At 38.8% G+C, this 15,025-nt stretch overlaps 1 protein-coding gene across 1 annotated transcript; it reads left to right on the forward strand.

Annotated features, from left to right (window-relative positions):
- The first annotated feature begins 527 nt into the window (after positions 1-527).
- Positions 528-12,366, forward strand: pparda (peroxisome proliferator-activated receptor delta a). The gene is made up of 8 exons (XM_019110518.2): positions 528-683; positions 6,513-6,885; positions 6,973-7,112; positions 7,912-8,050; positions 8,126-8,328; positions 8,421-8,627; positions 9,158-9,401; positions 10,655-12,366. Exons 2-8 carry the CDS (start codon positions 6,537-6,539, stop codon positions 10,900-10,902), a joined length of 1,530 nt encoding a protein of 509 aa, XP_018966063.1. The 5' UTR covers positions 528-683; positions 6,513-6,536; the 3' UTR covers positions 10,903-12,366.
- Positions 12,367-15,025: the final 2,659 nt, after the last annotated feature.

Here is a 15,025-nt window from a genome sequence, read left to right on the forward strand (position 1 = left end):
AGTCAGTCGATCGGAGTTTATGGTTCATGCGGCGAACAGCGACGTCTGCATACATATATATATATATATATATATATATATATATATATATATATATATATATATAATGCATTAAATGCATATTAAATGCAGAGGGAACCCCTACAGGCAACAAAAAACAAAGTGGATAAAAATCACAACTAGTTAAGTTTCACATACAAAATTAAATACATAAAGACAACTAAAAAAATACTAAAAATAAATAAATAAAAAATAATTAAAAGATAATAATAATATACTACAGAGGAAAACTTTATGTAGCAGAGGTAAAATCCAAAATGATCATCTCAACATTAATATTTTAATATATTATTATATTATTAACTCATATTTTATAATAATTCAAAAATCTACTACCTTTCTTGTTCTTAATCAACCTAATATTAGTTGAGATTTAACGAATGCGCTCGTTTCAATTAAGAGATACGAAAAAGAATGCTGCGAAGTAGCGAATAGAAGTTCTGATAGGGTTAATAATGAAATGAGCCGCGATGACGTCATCCCGGAGCGGGGCCGGAGCGCTCGCGCGGCGCGCCGTCGGGACTCCGGTGTGATGCAGCGGAGCGAGTCCCGGTAAACATGAAGCGCTCCGCGGATTCGCGCTGATCCGACCGGAGGGTACCGGAGGAAACCGTCGGGATCGCGTGAGTTCGTTTCCCGCTCGTTTCCTCGTGCGGTATTATGAGCCTCTGATGAGTTATTGACCGAGACTGTTAAGAGTTACGATCATGTGAAGTTTCCGAGAGAGTTCTGTGTTGACGGATCACGCGAGGAGTTAAGAAGTTTAACGATAGATAGATAGATGGTAGTTTTGTTGGTTGGTTGGTAGCAGTCAGATAATAGATAGATAGATAGATAGACAGTTGTTTGATAGATGAAAGTGTTGTTTTGGGGTGTGTTGTTTGTAGGTGAAAGCGCTCCTGTCGCAACACAGTGTGTGTGTTTACACACCGATCAAACACTCACTGGACTCCGGTGTACCGGGCTGCAACGTCACTGCAGAACCTTTTAAACTGTTCTCATTCATCACAGGTTCAACTTTATGCAAAAATACAAACATGCAGAAGACGTCAAGGCCAACAAAAATTATGTTGATGTGACCTTTGAGATGTTTGTGGTGGCACCCGTCCATCGACCCCGAGTCTCTGTAGTGTGTGTCATCCCTTACGAAAAATAAACCGTGGTTTAATTATAGTAAAAGTGTAGTAGCCATGTTTTTTGGGCATTTGCATAACCACAGTTTTACTACAAATACCATGGTTAAACTATGATTGGTGTTTAATTTGAGATTACCGTGGCAAGCATGTTTTTTGGGTTTTATTTGTAGTAAAATCATGGTTAATGAACCGCTAGTGATGCGTGATTAAGTGTACTAGCTCTGGTTTTTCTCAGAGGGACAGGCTTCTCGTTTTTTTTCTTTGTTTTTTTATTTTAGGCAACAGCGTCTGTGAACTAAACATCTGCGACAGGTTTGAGGAGGGTTCCTTCCTTCCTCGCTGTGTAAATATAAGCTGATTTTCCCAGTCTGTCTGTCTTCTGTCTCACCGTCCTGGTGACTGTATAGAAGTATCCGATCTTGTAAAACACAAGAGTTTGCGAAAGTGACTTCAGTTTGGTAACATTTGAAAAGTGGCGGCTTGCTTCTCAACTCTTTATTGAAGAATATTTTGAAGTCCTCCTCGTGGAGAAAGCAAACGGTAAAAATACTTCGCAAACTTGCGTTGTCTTGATTTCAGACTATTTTCGCTAAACCGCCGTTGTGTCTTCGAAACCCCTCGAATTCGTCACATAGAGACTGTTTCTCCATGATCGTCTGTCTGGCGGCAGGTTAAATGTCAGCGCTTGTTTAACGCAAGAGTTTGCGAAAAAGCGACACTTCGTCGTGTGGCCAAAATTTGACAGTTGACAGTGGATTAAAAAATAAAAAATAAAATAAAAAAAATCGCACACATTATAGAGAAATTGATTTTTAGCGATAAACGTTTCGATGGACTGCGATGTTCTGGTGATGAGACACAAGACGGTTTCGAAAAGTGTTTAATAGCGAAAACCGTAGCGTAGAACGTTTCTGTTGTGATTCTTGTTTCTATGGAAACAGTGAAAAGCTGTAGAAAGTAGAAGCCGTGAAAATGAACGTAAAACTTTTGTCGCAATTCTTGTTTCCATGGAAACGACGACCTCTCCAATCAGTCAGTCTCCCTTGTGGCTGTGATGTACTTGCAAAATCAAACAACAAACTGGTGTGACATAATTTCGAGTAAAAATACGCTAAGTTTCTTTTGCGACACGAAAGCGAACTTTCCAGAAAAGTTCGGAAAGCATATATTTACCTATTCATCCAAACGCCGCTCCCGGCAGCTCAGACGGTATCAGGATGCGTGTTAACCGTATACCGCTGCTCAGGTATTCCAAACTACCTTTTTACGAAGAACAAAATAGAATCCTGAAGAGAGATCCGCCAATCATAGAGGTCGCTGTTACCATGGAAACAATGATCTGCATTCTGAACGATGAAATCGAGTCTTCGCACACTTACTTATTACTACTTAATATATTTGAGTATTTTGTATTAAATTACAAATAAACTCTGTTTTGTACGTTTAATCAATGACATATACGTAAATAGTTTCACTGATGTCATTCGCAATGCATCATGGGATTCATTCCTATTAAAAAAAGTAAGTGCAAAGTATCTTTGTTTTTGAATACTTTTTAGTAAATATTTTGCGAATGACTTTTTGTTAATGACGTTTTTGAATTTTGAAAGACTTTGCGCTGTCAGTTTGACGACCAACACTTTAAGAAAGGATATTTTGCAGAGCATAAACTTGCGTTCTTTTCTGTGCTGGATTTTAAGCCTGGTTTCTCCTGGTCTTCCTGTATTTCCAAGTTATAAAGTTCCGAGTAGGTGAACCAGTTTATTGGCTTCTGTCGTACAAACACATCTAATAAGCAGCTAATGAATGCTAACGAGTGCTAATTGGCTTAGAGACGGAGAGGACCGTCTCCCAGAGTTACCCTCGCTAATGAACTCGTCAACCTCGCACCTGTACGGAAGTGACATCAGCGCTACTGTTGCCATGGAGATTTGCTTCCAGGCCCACAATCCTCTGCTTTTACAAGTCTGACCTGAGTTTGGTTTTTTATAAGAGGTCAAAGGTCATCTGCCTTTCACATCGTTGGGGTCAAAAGGTAATTTGAGCGTTCAGCAAAGTCAGAATAGTATACTAGTGTACTGCATACTACAGGTACGTAACATGGTATTTTGCATCAGTTAGAAAGTTACGTATTGCAGGAATAGTAGGGGAGTATTTTATTTTATTGACAAAATATTTTCGTTTGTCTTGTATATATATTTTTTTCATGAGATCAGAGAACATTTTAAGCTATCATACGATAATGTTACAATGTGCACCCCACCTACGGGGCATTTTGTCACATTTCGCTTCCATTTTTTAAAGGTAAATAAAGAAAAACGTATACGCTGTAATTACGAAACAGTGACATTTTTAGTGTGAAATTACTGAGAAAATTACACACACTGAGAAAGTCAAAAGTGTTACGTTGAAGTCCGGTGGTTGTTTTTTTGCCTCCAGGTGGTGAGCTTTGGCGCTGCGGTGTGTGAACTGGTGCTGCGGTGTGTAAATTCTGCGTCAGATTAAACCTGCTGATCTGCTGTAGTGACGAAGGTTTTTAGGAGGTCTGCAGTGTTTGAACACACTCATTGATCCGCACACTGACCCACATAGCGCTCAGCTGACCAATCCAGTCACAGAGAGAGACGTTTGTAGGAGAAAGTTGTGGTTTCAGGATGATCTGTGCGCTTGTTTATTTGTCTAAGCGGACACACGACGGCTTTGGTTTCCAGGAAGCAGATAATAGGGACTGTAGACTAGCCATAAAAAACTTAAGCCTAGTTTATTTTATTTAGTTTGTTTAGTTGTGTTGTAAAGTAAACTGTAATAGCTATGGACTAACCCTTAAATAAAACGTTTGGCTATTCGTGGCTATATGTTTTATTTTGTTTATATAGTTCTGTTTTAAGGTAAGACACAAAATTCTAATGAATGCAGAAACTTGTGCTTATTTTTTTTGTTTTGTTTTTATTATATTGTATTGTTTTGTTTATGTTTTGCTGTAAGGCATACTATGGTGAATGTAGGCTAAGCTTAAAACCTGTGGCTATTATTTATTTATTGAAAAATCTTGTGTGATATAACTTGTGTTTATTTGTTTGACAGTTTTTATTGTATTTGTTGTACTTTTATTTTTTTAAATAGTTTTTGCCATGAAAATAGCCTTTGATGCTGACATGGCATTAAATAAATATATACTATACTACTATACTATTTATTAATTGAGTTAGTTAAATGTTTGTTTTGTTTGTAAAGTGAATTATAATTACCAAAGACAAACCCTAAAACAAAACTTGTGCTCATTATATTTTACTTGATTGTTTTATTTTATTTAATTAGTTTACATTCAGATTAATCAAAGATTTAGTGATGGTGATATTTAGTAGAAGACTTTGTGCGATTTTAGAAAGTGTTTAATTGCCAAATTTGTGGTGTTAGAAATTTCTGTCGCAATTCTTGTTCCCATGGAAACAGCAAAATTTAGATTGTCGTGTGGCCAAAAGTTGACAAAATAATACACTCCAAAATAATGCAGTTTCAGATTCATCATATTTTTTGGATGTGTAAACACGCTCTCCAAACTTGTAGGACTCAAACACAGAGTGTGTGTGTGTGTGTGTGTGTGTGGTGTGTGTGTGTGAAGCTCCAGCGAGAGGCAGATCCTGCAGCCTGCAGCCGCTCCAGTGACGGGCCTCGCAGACCTCTGCTCCTCACTGGGTGAGGTTCACTGGGTGCTTCTGGGAACTGATACTGAGAGATCCACTCACAGAGGTTTCATGTCCGTGTGTGTGTGTGACTGACAGAGGTTTGTGTGTGTGTTTGAGAGTGTGTGTGTGTGTGTGTGTATGAGAGAAAGAGAGAGTGTGTGTGTGTGTGTGTGTGTGTGTCAGAGGCCTCTGTCAGTCTGGGAACGCTTGGCTTTGCTTCAGTTCGGCCGCAGACGTCTCATGTCTCTACAGCTGGTGTGTGTTAGTTCCCAGAATGCCGTGCGGCGGTCGGTCGGTCGGTCGGTCAGGAGTGGGCGTACTGCGGGGCTCCGGTGTCTCCTGAACAACCTACAGCTGTCAAATCAGTCTTATGTTATCGCAACTGTTCCTCGAATACACATATACACACATTACACACTCTCTCTCTCACACAAACTTACACACACACACACACACATCAGACCAGACACTTTTAAGATGGGACTGACAGTACAAAAGACATAATTTGGGTATAATAATCATTTAATGTTAATATAAAAGTTTATGCATATATTAATATTACATTATTATGTATAATATAATATTCATATGTATGTATTTATGTATTTTATTATGCATTTATGTAAGTGAGCATATATTGTCTATATAGAGAGAGAGGATGTAAAGTAAATAAAAATAAATAAATTTTTATTAGAGTATGTTTTTATATTATTTATGTAAATAAACTATAAATATTTATTTTATATTATTAGTTTATATTTAAAGTTATATACATTTAATTCTAGTTCTATTGAGATACTATTTGTTTTTTAAAAAAACTGTTTTTTATATTTTCTGCTGTTAATTCTCTGTAAAATGTAAGGATTTTGTTAGGTCTGCATGTTTGGTCGTATGCATTTGTTTTGTGTGTCTTATTGTTATTGCATTTTTATTTTAAAGCGGTAAATGTCTGTCACCTGTTTTCAAACGGGAGCGGCAGTTAATGCCGTAGTTGTGACAAGCTACGTATTCTGTTCATAATTGAGATTAATCGCATTTTATGAACAATTGCGTAGCTTGTCAGTGAACTACGGCTTGTGTATTAACTGCTCCCGTTTAAACAGGTGACAGACATTTACCGCTATCACGGAACCGGCTTTACTGATGAGACACGCATGACAAATGCATGCGATTAATCGTGCAGCCCTAGATTTTGTAAGGATTTTGTTGTGTGTTTTGTCATTTTAATTAGTTTTTGTTGTTTTAAAATATTTATATTACGTTTTTATAAATTTTTGTAGTAGTTTTAGTTATTTTTCCACATCAAATTATATGGAAATTAAAAGTTTTTAAATTATTAATTTTATTCAAGTAATAGTTAACTTATTAATTTTATTTCAAGGAACAGTTTTTTTTTTCGATGGTTTTATTTTAATTTGAAGTTAACTATAATAACCCTGGTTTATATATAAAGTATTTTTATAATGTATGTTTATTTTATTTAACATTTATTTTATTTCAAGTAACCAAAATGTTTAAAGTAATGAACATGTTTTTTTTGATGGTATTCTAGTTAACTACAATAACCCTGGTTTATATAAGTGTTTTAATAATGTAATATATAATAATGTAATGTATTTGCGTCTCTCAGGTGCTGTTATGATCGCCGCGGCTCATGAGTGTCTTTGAGTTTCTGGAGATGGACAGAAGAGCCTTTCTGGCTGTGAGGAGCAGATTACCCAGAGACCCCGGTGTGGTGGGCGGAGTCTGTGTGGGGAACGAAGACTCCTCCCCCTGCAGTAGCCAGGGGGAGGGGCCAGATGACAAACACCTAGAGGATGTGCTGTGTGAGCTGGGAGCGGGGGCGGAGCTTAAGCTGGAGCTGGACGTGGGGGTGGAGCCTGAGGACGGCATGGATCTGCAGGGGGAGGAGCTTCGCTGGGAGACGAATCCGCACGAGGCAAACAAACTGGAAGATCAGAGCAACACGAGCCGCAGCACAGCCAGTCCTGAAGCCTCCACAGGTGATTGGATGATAACGGATGATTAGTTTCACACGCTACATTCGTTTAGAAGACGTCTGAAGAGTTCGATTGTGCATTTGTGTGTAGATCTCTCCAAAGCATCATCTCTGTCGGAGCAGCTCCTGCAGGGCCGTGAGGAGGGGGCGGGGCTAAACATGGAGTGTCGCATCTGTGGCGACAGAGCGTCAGGATTCCACTACGGCGTTCATGCCTGTGAGGGCTGCAAGGTCAGAGGTCATGCTCACATGTGACTTCAAAAAATCTATAAAAAAAGAGTTTCTGTGTAAACAGTAATGCAATGCATTAAACACAGATCAATACGCAAACCGTTCTTGCCTAAATTGTAACATTTAAATAGTTTAATGAAATATGGACAAAAAATTTTGTTTATACAGTCTGTCAAATCAGATTAAATGCATGCAGAATGCATTTCTGTGCAAATCAGTCGTAAAATGTTTCATGCATAAGTTGAATTTGATTCAAAAAACAAAAATTCTGTATAAATGGTTCATAACACCATTTTTGAGTAAAATGTTGCATGTAAACACATGAAACACTAGTAGAAATAAGTTGAATTTGATTCAAAAAACAAAAATTCTGAATGAAATGTAAAATGAAATGTGGGCAGAACGACTGTTTATGAAATTGTTCGTAAAGTCATTAAATCAGATTATTGCATTTAATACAATTCACTGAACACACGCAGAATGGAATGTATTGTGTGCAAAACAAGAATAAATGATTTATTAATTTATGTTTTTGTAGTTGAGTTCTTTAGTAAAGTGTTGCATTAAATGCAATGTAATAAACACTATTAGAACACAAAATCATTCGCTCGTAAACTGCAACGTTGAATTAGTTTATTGAAATGCAGACGAACGACTTTTTGTGAAATCATTCTTAAAGTCATTTAAGTCAGATTGTTGCATTTAATGCAATTCAGTGAACACATGCGTAGTGCTTTTCTGTGTAAACGAACTGTAAAATGTTTCATGCGTAAGTATATAGTGTCTCTATTTCTCTCAGGGATTTTTCCGGAGGACTATTCGAATGAAGCTGGAATATGAGAAATGTGAGCGCAGCTGTAAGATCCAAAAGAAAAGTCGGAATAAATGTCAGTTCTGTCGTTTTCAGAAGTGTCTGATGCTCGGGATGTCCCATGATGGTGAGCGAAACGACAACAGACCTAATAAAACAAACGTGACTTTCTAGCGTGTTGAATGAGATTCTGTGTTTGTAGCGATCCGATACGGGCGGATGCCGGAGGCAGAGAAGCGTAAGCTAGTCGCGGGTCTGTTAGCGGGAGAAAAGAGCTCTCCGAACACCAGCGGGTCAGATCTGAAATCTCTCGCCAAACGGGTCAACAACGCCTACCTGAAGAATCTGAACATGACCAAGAAGAAAGCTCGCAACATCCTGACGGGGAAGACCGACGCAAGCCCGGTAACCCACTTGAGACATGCCAAAAAGTAAAACAGCCCTGCAAATAAACACAGATGTGAAAACGAAGCGTTTTGTCTCTGTGTGTCCTTCAGCCGTTTGTCATTCATGACATGGACTCGCTGTGGCAGGCGGAAAACGGGCTGGTGTGGAATCAGGTGATTAATGGAGCTCCGCCCAATAAGGAGATTGGCGTGCACGTGTTTTACCGCTGTCAGTGCACGACCGTGGAAACCGTACGAGAACTCACAGAGTTCTCCAAAAGCATCCCCGGATTCATCAACCTTTTCTTGAATGACCAGGTAATGCAAACAAAGTCTAATTCACTGAATTGAAACAGAATGCAGATGTTCTACTTCATTCGTAAATTCATTATTGCGGAAATTGTTGCTTTCGTTTAATTTTAAAAAAGCAGAACAAATTTTTTAAAAATGTCTAGGAAAAAATTTTGAAATTTTAAACTGAATTTGTTTCACAAAATAAAATCAGAATAAGAACGTTTATTAAGCAGTTCTTGAGAACATTGTTGCATTTAATGTAACGCATTTCACTTTTTGTAAAAACATTTGTAAAGTCATTCTTGCATAAATCAGTGCATTTAATGCAGGCAAAACAAATCTTTGTGTGAACCATCTTAAAAGTCATTATAGCATACAAATTTGTCTTATTAAACACAAGCAGAATGTATATTATTCTAAATATAGTTCAGAAGACCTCTTCAGTAAATCTTTTTTGCAAAACCAAAAAAATAAAATAAAATAAAAATGTGACGGCTTACGCAAGAGCGTTTTAAACAGAAATCTGTTCAGCTAGCTTCCCTCCGCTCCTGCAGGTGACGCTGCTGAAATACGGGGTCCACGAGGCGATCTTCGCCATGCTGCCGTCGCTCATGAATAAAGATGGGCTGCTGGTGGCGAATGGGCGGGGCTTCGTGACGAGAGAGTTCCTGCGCAGTCTGCGCAAACCCTTCAACGAGATCATGGAGCCGAAGTTTGAGTTTGCAGTGAAGTTTAACGCTCTCGAGCTGGACGACAGCGACCTCGCGCTCTTCGTGGCCGCCATTATCCTCTGTGGAGGTGAGAGTGTTTCCGTTTCATCGACCCCTAGTGGTTGAAGATGAAACTGCAGCAAGATTGTAACAGAGTTTACATTAGGGACGGGCGATATCTTATCGTTTGCGATATACTGGTAGAAATTCTCCCTGTGATAAGAATTAGTCTTTCTGCGATAATAACGATAAAGCCTAGTTGTGTGGCGAAAGGCGGACGTGAAATTGAGGAGGAGTTTATCGCTAATTGAGGAGCTCCTTCTACGATCTGGAACTGGTTTGGTCAGGGCTGTACGGTGCACAAAAAAATCAGTCTGTGCGATGAATAAATATAGTACAGTAGCACAGTTTTGCTTGTGTATGAGCCTGTTTGCAAACCTGTTGTCCAACAAAGATATCATTTATTGACATGTTTTTTCTCCAAATTAACTTCATAACATAGTCGAGTGTTTGAAATAACTTCTTTTTTGTGACCAGATGTGGTTTTATGTTACAGAGCGATAAAGGCTATGTCGATCAGCATTGCATTATAAATATACTTTCCTTATAAAAATTACTCAAGATTGCTTAAAGTACACAGACCATAGATATATTTTGTGCAATTGTATGTTTATAGTCTTCAAGTTTCATCAGTTAAAATTTCTTTATTTCCGTTGTGCGTTTTATACAGCGTTAACTGGATACTTTGTCCATATTAGGGATTTCCTGGAGCGTCGTCAGTGCTATTACTTCTGCGATGCATGTGGAGTTTCCGCGCGAGAGCGCCCTCTGGCTTCCTGTATGAATTAAACACTCATTACTCATTACTGAGTGTGTACTAAGTAAAGCTAATAACACCCTATTTTGGGTAAAAATAGGAAAGATAATACATTTCTCTAAAGCAGCAGGATTCCCTGAATTATCGTCATTGATATAGTTACCGCAATAAATACCAGAAAGTATTGTGATTTATTTTTAAGCCTATATCGCCCATCCCTAGTTTACATGCATCAAATCAAAATCAAATCTTTTTATTGTCACACATCGTGTACACAAGTATACCGATGGTGAAATTCTTAGATATGACAAGATATGAAAAATTTACAATATACATAACAATATACACATTTTACACAATATACATAGTACACAGTATACTCGAGACTTATAAATGCATGTATAGCTTTTATATATGACTTACAGTGATGTATACTGTTAGTGTGTTACTGTGAAGTTCAATGCAGTAGTTTAAGAAAGTTCAGTACATAATCGCCCAAATAAAATTGGTGTGCTTGCGTGTAGATCGTCCAGGTCTCACGAACGTCCACCAGGTGGAGGAGATCCAGGACAACATCCTCCAGGCCCTCAACCAGCACCTGCAGCTCAATCATCCCGACGCCAGCTTCATCTTCCCCAAGCTGCTGCAGAAGCTGGCAGACCTGCGGCAGCTGGTGACGGAGAACGCGCAGCTGGTGCAGAAGATCAAGAAGACGGAGTCCGAGACGTCGCTGCACCCGCTGCTGCAGGAGATCTACAAGGACATGTACTGAGTCGAACCATTCCAGGCGTGCTGACCGATCACTGTGACCTTCAGAGTTGTTGTTTTTATAAAACGGACGATTTGTCGCTGATGAAATCAGCGCAAACTTAACTCTAAACCGGACCGGGTCAGGTTGTGCGGGTCAAAGAGACAACAACATTCGCCTCAAATTTCCGCCGTCTTCAAATCGCAGCAGTGCATTCCTATTCATGATGGGGACGAAACTTTCTTTGACAACGCAGTGTTACAAAAATGCATTGACCAATAAGACACTTGCGAAATACTGCAGCGCTACCGCGATTAAAGCTATTTCGCCATCTGAAGTTAAATACCAAAGGTTGCTGCTATTTGTGAAATCCATTTTCATTTGTTTGGGTCGTTCGCAAGCTAGCCTTTTGTTGTGTTGCTGATAAAGTCCAAAACAACGCTAACACCACATACGAGCGCATTGTTGTATTTAAACGCATGCTTTTGTGTCGATGTGGCGGTAACAAACCTCAGCACTGAAGGGGCGTTAGAGTTTACTTCAGATGACTCTTATTATACAAGATGTGTTATTTTTCTACTAGCTACATGTAAACACATTTAACTAACTCTAACTAATCTGTTCAGCAAGATTCTGCTCCGTCTTGATAGCAGTTGAGCTGACTGTAATGCTAATTTTCCGTATAGCGCCCCTTGTGGCGGCATTGAGAATGCAACAAGCTCTTGCATCGTTTTCATTGTGGATCGAATCGTTATGAAACGCGTTTCATAATTAAATGACACATGAAACTTTACTAATCTTAAATGCTTCAAAACAAGCTTATTAAAATAAAACGATGCTTAAACCAGCCTATGATGGCTTGCTGGTCTTTCCTGGTTTAAGCTGGTCTTATCTGGCCTCCCAGCCTCACCTGCCCAAAACCTTTTTATAGACCAGCTAGGGATCTTCCCCAATCACTATTGCAACAATTGGCAGAACGTCATTACAACTTGCAAACCTCAAACTTTCCATTTTTTTTAATTGTGTTTCTTCGTTTGCGTTCCTGAGAAATGATGCTGTGATCACATTTATATCAGAACTCAGATCAGTGATTGAATATCTGACTCCAGAGTTTGTATTAATGTTATTTAATAACGCTTTATTACTTAGTTATCTGAATCAATGACTGTGGTCGCAACACGACGTCCCCAATCCAGCATATCATGAAGCTGTTCCTGTAGCGGCTGTGACCTTTGACCTCAGTCTGATGTTGTTTCCCGTGGTTGTGCTGCTAACTGGATCATGTAGACATGCTGTGAATCTGTGCGTTCTGAACGGAGACGAGCGCCGATGAAATGTGTCCATGTCTTCCTGTCTCAGTTTCCTGGTAATGTGAAGGGGAACACGTTCCTGCGTCTGCACTGCAGGATGAACGACCGCTGATGTTTTCTACAGGCTTTTGTAAAACACCTGAAGAACTTCTGAATAAAACTACAGGGTAAAACCTCACTAATGCATCTTCTGGGCTGATTCCTAAACATGCTTGTGTTGTGCTGCAGCTCGTCATATTAATAGTAAACCTCATCTGAATATGTTCGTAGATTTGTGTTGGATGAATGAAAATATTTATATTTTATTTGTAATCGTCTTATTTCAGTTAATGTCATAAAACTAGTGAACCAAGCCAGTAGTAGTACTGCCAGTGTCGTGTAAACATGGCTGATGAAGCCAAAAGCAAAAGAAACAGACAAACCGAATCATTTGAGTGAGTAATTTACGTTGGAACCGCTCCGATTGATTCAAACTCATGACTTTGATCATTCAGTTCAAGCGATTCACTAACAAAAACAAGATAAAAAGCGCCACTGAGCTTTTTGAAACTCAACGATTCACTGTTTCGAAGCGCTCTACTCGGATCACGATTCGCAAATGTTTTGATTCAGATCAGAACTTCAGAGCAGGTTCACGAATCATTTCACTGATTGAATGATTTATGGTCCATGTCCCGGAGTCGCAGGCTGTAACTGAAATCATGCCTATATACCCTCATTCACTATTTCCTAGTCCACTTATACAGTTCACTTGAGTCAATGAAAACGAGTGAGTGAATTTGGACACTGAGTGCACCAGAAGGACTGCCGCTTTTACATAGTTTGTGCTTGCTGTTTAATATGGGAATGGGGTGTTTAATAGGATTGGTGAGGTGATTTTGATCTCATTGGGTGTTTTAGGGTAAATGAGGTGTAATTTTATTAGGCCAGTGATGTTTTTGAGAGCTATTGGGTGTATAGGGAGCAATCTGAGAGTGATGGAGGTGTTTATGGGGGTCACTGGGTGTTTTTAGCGGATCATTTGGTTGTTTTTGAGGGTCATTAAGTATTCAGGGTGTGTTGGAACTTTGCTTGGGTATTTTAGGGGATCATTGGGGTTGTTTTTGGGGTTCTGTAATTATTAGGGAGTAATCTGGGTGTTTTGGGTTTCTGGACATTTTTTTGATGGTCACATGTTTGATGGTCACACGTGTTCTAGGAAGTCATCGGGGTGTTTACAATAAGCACAGTGCACATAGCAAGGTGTTTTTTTCAAAAATGGGAAAGAATAGAATGGGAAAGTGCTGGTATTAACTGGTCAGGTGAGGGACATTTAGTTGTTGAGGGCAATTGAGTATTTAGGGAGTGTTTATGGGTTTCTGTGCATTTTGGAGTCATTTGGTGTTTTAGGGGATCACTGGGGAATTTTGAGGGTGATTAAGTATTCAGGGAGCAATCAGGGTGTGTTGGAACTTTGCTTGGGTGTTTTTGAGAATCACTGGATGTTTTAGGGGATCATTAGGGTTATTTTTAGGGTTCTATAATTATTAGGTAATTAAGTTTTGAGTTTCTGGACATTTCTGAGTGTCACTGGGTGTTCTGGGAAATCATTGGGGTGTTTTTGAGGGACATTAAGTATTTAGGGAGTAATCTGGGTGTTTCAGTTTCGTTTGGTGGTTTTGGGGGTCACTGGGTGTTTTAAGGTATCATTGGGGTGTTTTTGAGGGTGATTAAATATTTAGAGAGTAATCATTGGGGTTGGGAGTTCGTTTGAAGGTGTTGCTGGGGTCATTTGATGTGTTTTAGGGGATCATTGGGATATTTTGAGGGTCATTTGATGTTTTGGGTGTTATTTGGGTTTTCAGTTTCGTTTCATTGGGATATTTTGAGGGACATTGTGTTTTAGATGTATCATTGGGCAGTTTTGGAGGTCACTGGGTGTTTTTGAGGTTCAGTAAGTATTTAGGGAGTTATCTGGGTGTTTTGGAGATTCATTTGGTAGTTTTGGGGGTCACTGGGTGTTTTTAGGGTATCATTGAGGTATTTTTGAGGGACATATATTTAGAGAGTAATCTGGGTGTTTTAAATTTTTTTTTTTTTTTTTTACATTTTTGAGGGTCACTGTGTGTTCTAGGAAATCATTGGGGTGTTTCTGAGGGACATTAAATATTTAGGGAGTAATCTGTGTGTTTTGGAGTTTCGTTTGGTGTTTTGGGGGTCACTGGGTGTTTTAGGGTATCATTGGGTTGTTTTTGAGGATTAAATATTTAGAGAGTAATTGAGGTTATGGGAGTTTTAGAAGGTGTTGCTGGGTGTTTTGATTTTTTAGAGGATCATTGGGATATTTTGAGGGACATTAAATATTTAGGGAGTAATCTGGGTGTTTCAGTTTCGTTTGGTTTTTTTGGGGGGTCACTGGGTGTTTTAAGGTATCATTGGGGTGTTTTTGTTTTGGAGTTTGTTTTTAGGTTTTTGTGTTCACTTTTTTGGGGATTTTTGGGTTTTTTTGGGTGTCACTAGGTGTTTGAGGTGTTTTTTTGAGGGACATTAAATTTCAGAGAATAATCTGGGTGTTTAATTTTTTTTGGAGTTTGTTTTACATTTTTGAGGGGCACTGTGTGTTTTTGGGGTGTTTCTACATTAAATCTGGGTGTTTTTTTGTTTGTTTTGTTGTTTTTTAGTTTGGTGGTTTTTTTTGTGGTTGGGTGTTTTTTTTGTGTAGTTTTGTTGTTTTTTTGGGGATTCATTTATTTAGGAGAGCAATCTGGGTGTTGTGAATTTCTGGAAAGTTTTAAGGGTCACTGTGTGTTCCAGGAAATCATTGGGGTCTTTCTGAGGGACATTAAATATTTAGGGAG

Source organism: Cyprinus carpio, chromosome B22 (assembly GCF_018340385.1).
Source record: "Cyprinus carpio isolate SPL01 chromosome B22, ASM1834038v1, whole genome shotgun sequence".
NCBI lineage: Eukaryota > Metazoa > Chordata > Actinopteri > Cypriniformes > Cyprinidae > Cyprinus > Cyprinus carpio.